Source organism: Corapipo altera, unplaced genomic scaffold (genome assembly GCF_003945725.1).
Source record: "Corapipo altera isolate COAL_440 unplaced genomic scaffold, ASM394572v1 61305, whole genome shotgun sequence".
NCBI classification, from domain to species: domain Eukaryota; kingdom Metazoa; phylum Chordata; class Aves; order Passeriformes; family Pipridae; genus Corapipo; species Corapipo altera.
In genome coordinates, this window is record NW_020884909.1 from 296,302 (window position 1) to 303,776 (window position 7,475).

A 7,475-nucleotide genomic window follows, 5' to 3' on the forward strand; every position below is an offset into this window, starting at 1 on the left:
ATATGTATGTATATATATATGTATGTATATATATGTATATATATGTATGTATATATATATATATGTATATATGTATATATATAGAGAGAGAGAAGTAGTGTTCTTCTTCAGTGTCCCCCTACTCTTCTTGAGCAGTGTTCATACTATGTGTGTCAGTATTCTCACTGCATGAAACTTCATAAGTCAGTTGTGGTGTGGACATTAAGTATCCAGGGATAGCATTCACTCCATTTTATGAAAAAAAAAAAAAAAACTAAGTTCGTTTGACACAGCCTTTGAGATAGTGGACATTATAGGGCTATACAGGTTAAGTTGATTATCTAAACTTTTTTAAAACCAGCTCTTTCCAGGCTATTAATGCAAGAAAACATGCCTCTGATTCATAGAATCCCTGATCTGCAGATTTCTGGAAGTTAGAGGAACATGTCAGGGAAGTATCATGAATGCTTGTCTTGTTCTTAGTGCTCTTTTTGTACCTGACACTGGACTCAGGAATCAGACAAGTATGTTGAGTTAATGCTTTTTTGAGACTCTGTGTGGTACTTTTAAAGTTAGAGTTAGTCCTTTCAAGTGGTAATGAACTGGGAATAGAATTTGGAACTGTACAGTGAAAAAAGTAGATTTAGTTTAGTCTGTTTTCATAATCATAGATGTACTATAGTAGTGGTGAAATAGCTTTGCTGATGTTCCTGTCCTGTTACAGAAACTGCATTTTCTAACAGATCAACACATGGTATTTTCTAAAGGTTGTCTTTAGAATGGGGTGTAAGGTATGCAATCAAACCCTAAAGGGCTGCAGTTAAACCTGCTGAAACTGCTTGCATTGACATCATGTGTTCCAGAGCTGAGTGCACAATAAGCAAGACAAGGTTAAACCATCACAAAGTAGGGTTGCTAAGACAGTACTTTTACACTATTTAGGTTCAGTTACAGCAGTACAAAGATGGTATATATAAGAATATTTTACTCTGCAAGCTGTAACAAATTACCTGTAACACCAGTCTGTTTTAGTTACAGCCTCTGTTTCTTTCCATTCCTTTATGAATTTGACAACTTTTTTAATGTGTTGATTGTACAGTTATGTCCAGATCCACTTAATTCATGTCATCCAGCCAACATCATGTTGATAAACTTTGCAAGGAAAAGTAGAAATCATAGCTTTCAGTACTTGTGACATTTTTCAACAAGGTAAAAAAAGAAAAAAAGTTACCAGTTTGTCACTGTTTTACTGATTTGATCTTGTCTCTTTGAAGGAAGTATTTGCTATTTAGGAATATTTCTAGAACTATGGAGTCAAGTTGATTATTTTTTAAGTTTCATCATGTGTCATCTTAGTGAAATATTTAAATAAAAGGTTAGTGATCCAATCTGATTATTTAAAAAAAAATTTCTGATTCTGCTGCCTGTTGGTGGTGATAGAGGGGTATCTAAAAAAGTTTTGTGGCTTGTATGCATGAAATATCTGATCTGCCTAGCTGCTATAATGCTATATACAGTACTACTTTTTTAGGTAACGTGAGCAAGTGAGAGAAAATGTCCTATAACAGTCTGTTAGGCTGCCCACTTTAATTAATAGTTCCCTGGTCAAGCAGGTTTAAAGACTTATGAGAGAAGATCTAATACAATGGAGGAAACAAGAGGAAAGTTATTCTTTCGCTTTTCATAGTATTGTCAATTCTCATATTTCAGTATTTGTTTATTTATTATCCTTTAGTCAAATATGAATACATGGGAAATATGTTCTTCTATGAAGTAACAGTCATCATCCCAAAGGAAAACTTGACACTGTGACCTGTTTTCACCTAGAGGGTTTAGAACCAGCTTAAAAGAACTACTTACCTTTTTATTTAATGGTCTGGTAGGAAATGCTGTATTATATATGAGAAAAGATGAACTGTAACTATACTTTGATTTATTTCTGAAGGACTAACACCAAAGTAGTGCAGTGGTTTTTAGAGTATTTCAGTAGCCCTATAGTTTTACTGTTTTAAATGCAGTTCACTTTAAATTTCTATAAAATAAAAAAAAAATAAGTAGATCTGTTTGCTGTGCAGCAGTCTCTCATTACAGTACAAAAAATAAATCTACCTGAAAGAGTGGCAAGTTAAAAGGTCAGTATTACCTTACTCCTCTTTTGACACCATAGAGTCATATTAAATACCGGGAAGGGGGAATTCATTTATTGAAAGGCACAAAAATGCAACTAAATTTAAAACAGATGTTTGCGTAGGATCTTGAAAAGTTGCTAGAGAAGTAGTGGTGTGGTGTTCATGAGTATTCATTTTATCCTGGCACAATAAGTTTATTTCTGCAATTCCTATCAGGAAATTGCTCCCACTGAATGCTGTTCTGTGGTACAGATGGTTCCTACCTCATTGTTGACCTAAGTGATTCATTAATCCATTGAATTTTGAAGGACATGCCTTTTTATTTTAAAAATTATATTAACCAGATTGTATCTAGAATCATGCACATACAATGAAGTGACTAAATAATGACGTTGTCCTCAAGTGTATTTCAAAACTGCTAGTTAGAGAGAAATAAATTTTGTTTCTCCAATCCATGCTTTACAAAACCAGTGATAACAGTAGTAATTGACAGAAAAATATACCCTCATTTTAACTTGCATTACTAAATAATGTTTTTCAGTAATAACTTGTTACTTTCACTGGATGTAGTTATTGTTTGGATTTGAGATTTGTGACAATGAGTTTTAAATTCTGGCCTGTAGAGCTGCATTTTTTGATTTTGTATTTTCATTGAAGGTTTTGGTTCCCTTAGAAAGACTTGGAGTTGACAGTGGTTGGTCCTGCAGTTTTCGTAACTGTGAAATATAGTATCTGGGGCAGGGAAGGGCCCCACTCTGCCCTTTGCAAAGGAAATGTTTCATCATAGATGTTGTGTGTTTGTTTGGGGCTTTTTCTCATCGTTGGTTAAAATGAAATTAGCCATTATTTGAAAAGGGGAATGAGAAGGCAGAAATACTTTCCTAGTAGCTTAAGGCATGTTACTTCTCATCTATCTTATTTTCTAAGGATGCTATAAAAGTAAATGAGTCACAGGACATGTTTTCAGTGTGTGCTTTACTGAAGAGCCAAATCTAGACCTGCTGGTGCATTACTTGAATACCTGTTTAGTCAGGTCATCTTCTCTTAGTTTAACTTTCTTGTTTTAATTCCCCTTCCCCTTTTCTAAAACCCCTTGCCTTTTTTCCTGGTTTGGTTTCGACTTTGACCAAATCTATATGATGTTTTTCTGTGACAGTAACTGAATAAACAAAGCTTGATGTCATTGCTGATCAGTAGAGCTTGTGACAACGTGACACCCTCCCACAAGACATTTTTTTTTGCAGCCCAAGGTGGCTCATCTTGTTTCATTGGCTTTTGCTGCAGCACACAGTACTGCTTCTTAGCTGCATCCATGTGATGGCAATGTACCATAGCTGTGAGTCTGCATTATTAAAACCACCCATCACTTAGACAGAGCCCCATTTGTTGTTTTGCTCGATCTTTAAAGATAAAAGTCACAATTTATTTTTTTCTTGTGAACGAAATCGGCAGACTCACCACACCACTCTTAACATAACAAAACAAACTAAAAAGAGGCACAAGCACACTTTGTCTTCTCTTGTTTAGGGTACTCTTGAACTGCTCTTCTCCAGTCACAGATGTGAGTGTCACCTTACTTCAGCAATGTCTTTGTCAGTCCAGTAACCCCTCCTGTTTTTCTGGTTTTACAGGCGAATCGTACCTGCCCAATTTGTAGAGCTGATGCTTCGGAAGTGCATCGTGATTCAGAATGACCAACCTAGGAGCACAAATCTGGTTTGGGTGTTTCTGGTCACATGTATATATGAACTCTCTATTGAACTTACCCATGTGGCTTCCAGCCTACCCTTTACACAAAAGGGTCAATGGACCTTACTTTGCACTGTGTGACTTAATCAATTATAAAGCTTATAACTAGTCTTCACAGTTATGGGATTGTTATACTAACAGTGTGATTGGAACTCCAAAGATATTTTTTTTTTTTTTTAGCTTAATTTTGTGTGTGCACTAACATTCCCTGGGTTCTGTGTGATCATTCCGAGTATTGCTGCGAGATTACTGTGGATGTGATCTTTTAGCATGTGCTTTTATAGGAAAGAAAAAGGAGAAAAAAAAAAAAGTGGTAGCTCCAAACAATATAGCAATCTACCTTATATAGAGCCTTCAGATACTGTGAGTGGGAATGAGTGGTGTGAGTGTGTGTTTGCCTGTGAGAGGATGTGTGAAGCGTGCCTGTGACTGAGTGTGCCTGTGTGTTTGAGAACCTATATACCAGCATGTACTGAGAACGTATGTGTGTAGTAATAATTATGCTGCAATGTATAATCTTGTGTGTTATTTAAACAGTACTAGTACTGTACACTGGTTCCTTTCCTTGTGTTTGCAGTTGCACACTGAATGCGATGGGTGCAGCAATTACAGACATTTAGTATTTCCTCCCCAATGTACTTACAGGCGTAAAGACCTTTCTACCTACTATTCAAACAGCTGTTATGCTTCCCCTTCACTGGAGGCTTTAAGTGTGTACCACTAAAGAATGCATTGATTGTTCATACATGAGTAACCTTGGGGGTTTTATCATATGTTACAAAGTCTGGATTTTTAAATGGCTGATTTACAAGTTATTTTATCAATGTAGAGTTGCAATATCGCATTTAGCAATATTAACATTTTCAATTGCTGATATGAATATCAATGTTCTTCTGTTTTCCCTTTAAATTTGTCTAGCTGGGTTTGCCAGTTATGTGTTTCTTCCATGAAAGGAAGCAGAAAGGACACTGAGGCTCTTGTGGAACAGCTCTTAACTTTTGGCCATTGTACTTGCTAAGGTCATCAACTTTTAGCTTATATACATACATTCTTTGTCACCTACAAGGGAGTTTGTATGTAACTTAAAATAACTTGTAAAAGGTTACAATTTTATTCCTGCAACTTCATGAATAAAAATACAATTTTTAGCATTTTCTCAGAGAAGTAAAATTTTATATTTTTTTCATTGTATCAAAATAGAAGGTAGGTTTTGGTCATTAACTGCAGAATTCAGTTGCCCTGATGCTGCTTCTTGCCCTTCCTTATTTAATGGCGAGTGTAAATGGAAGAAGGAATTCCCTCCATTTTTGCAATCGAGTTTCCAGAGCACTCCGCTATAGGAAAAAATGGAACACCTTCCAGAACAGTGCTGTGAAATAGAAGGGGATAATCTCTGTTCAAGTGCTCGGAATAATATTTTACTTGGGCTGTTGAAAAAAAATTAGATTTCTGTGTAATGTTCACACTGTTAACGTCTCTGATACGCTTTAGCAAAATATTTAGGTCTGCATACACCACAGTTATTAAAAGGATGCACTTTTTGCAATTAAATTCTTTTCGTACGTTCAGTGTCATTACTTTGGTTGCAGCAGCACAAGTGGCACAATTACCAGTATTGCTACAACTTGCTGCCAGTCTCAGCTTTAAGTTATTCTTTATCATGTCTTATGCTTTTGTATGCTGCTATGCTTTAGTATCAGTTATAATTTCTAACAGTGTTAGATGTTTTCCATGCTGGTTTTCCTCTTTGAAGATTCTGCAGACCAGTCACAGCTCTTGGTGCAGCTAAATAAAAGCACAATTTTGCCCTATTTCAGATGCTTTTCCCTCTGCTTAGTTATGCAGGTAGTTCTTAAAAACAGTCAAGCTTTCTATACCTATCCATACTTAGGAACACTAAATAAATAAAAATGCTGTTACATCAACTTCAAAATAATAGATTTCTCCTCTCTTCTGTGGAGTTAAAGAATAGGCTTTTCACAATAGCACCTAGCAGAATTACATGTAATGAAGTTTATTTTTTTAACAAATAAAATCATGTTGTTTAGAAAGCATATGCCACGCATGTCTTACAAAACTTAGGCTCTTTTATATAACTGCAGAAGAAAAAATTCTGTGTGTACAGATTAAAACATGACTAACACTACTGTGCTTAATATTCAGTTCGAAGCATGGAAAGAGGGTACTTTTTCTAAACTTGATTCAAGTAAACAAGACACATTCTTCTGAAGCCAAGGGGAAGTAGTTCTCTTTCTGGAACCGAAGAAATGTCCCTTTCCCCCCCACCACTAAAATTCTGTGAGGCGGTGGGAATCTAGGAGATGGAGGGACTAAGTTGGTAAAATGCTGAAATTAATTGTTGCACTGTTATGGTTCATCTCTTCTGGAATGGTTCTTTGGTTTGCATGGGACTCTTGCAGATGAATGTGGACTTGCTTCCCGTGGTTAGTGTACAAACAGCACACATGCTTACGTTCTGAATCAGCTCAGACAAGCCACAACCACATCCTTGCTGTGGTGGCTGTCAAGGGAGGGGATTCATGTTCAGCTGTGAACTGCCATATGTTATGCACAGCCTGCCATGGTGCCTGACAGCACCTGAATTCAGCAACACTTTTTTGTGTTCATTGCCTTTCTGCTATCCACTGACTCTTTCTTCTCCAAAAAAAAAAAAAAAAACAAACAAAAAATACAACCCAACCTCTAATATGTTTGCTTTATCATATTGGCACTGCTGTGTTTTTTTGCATAAACTGTCAATTTAATTTGACATTTTAGTGGATATCAAGGCCTACAGATAATTCCAGTGTCTCATTTTGTGGCTTTCTTTACAAAAAGAAGTAAGGCCATGTGTTGTATGTTATTTTGTACAGGCTCTTGAATGTGAGTTCACAGTCCTTAATATATTGCATAATACTTGGGATGAGATTTACCAACTGTTTTAATTGTAGAAAACATTTTTGACTGAGTTATCTTTGGGCCTTTGTAAAAGCTGTGGTTTTTTCCTTTGGTACATTGTTACCTCATTTTGTTACTTGTGTTTCAGATTTGCTAATTATTATGAAAGCTTATGGGTTTTGTTGGAATCATATTTTGTTAAGTATTTTCTTTAAATCATATGCTATTGTATCATTTAACATGTAGTTTTAAATGTATTATAAATATCTGTAACCAAATCATTTGAAGGCTTGATAAATTTTTAACAAAATTTGTACATTTTTTATGAGAGTTACTAGTAATGCTTTACTAGGTAGTGCAATGAATTTTTATTTTTAATCCCTGTGCCCAATTTTGGAGTTGAGAGAGTTGTTCAGTAATAAATGTATGATGTACACTTACACAATTTTGTCCTGTTCTTTCTCTTAGAGGTGTATTGTCTTCTGTTACCGTGCATATTTCTGTGCATGATCACACAACTTGAGATATTGGCAGCAGCCACTTGTGTTGTAGGGGAAAGCTTTGCCAACCCTGACTGTAGGAACATTTAGCAACATTTTTTTTAATCTGAGAGAGCGTAAGGAGCTGGTATGGAATCCTGTGTCATATTTTTAAAAGTGTGAAAATTCATAGGACTCATAGCCTTGCCTAAAAGGTCAGCTTTCTAAGGGTGTTATCTGC

At 35.7% G+C, this 7,475-nt stretch overlaps 1 protein-coding gene across 3 annotated transcripts in view; it reads left to right on the forward strand.

Annotated features, from left to right (window-relative positions):
• Positions 1-7,195, forward strand: part of RNF38 (ring finger protein 38) — a 107,403-nt gene extending 100,208 nt beyond the window's left edge. For all 3 annotated transcript variants that reach the window (XM_027653036.1, XM_027653037.1, XM_027653038.1), the window contains one exon: positions 3,740-7,195. In XM_027653036.1, coding sequence (XP_027508837.1) covers positions 3,740-3,802 — 63 coding nt within the window. In that variant the 3' untranslated portion in view covers positions 3,803-7,195. The remainder of the gene's footprint in view (positions 1-3,739) is intronic.
• The last annotated feature ends 280 nt before the right edge of the window (positions 7,196-7,475 follow it).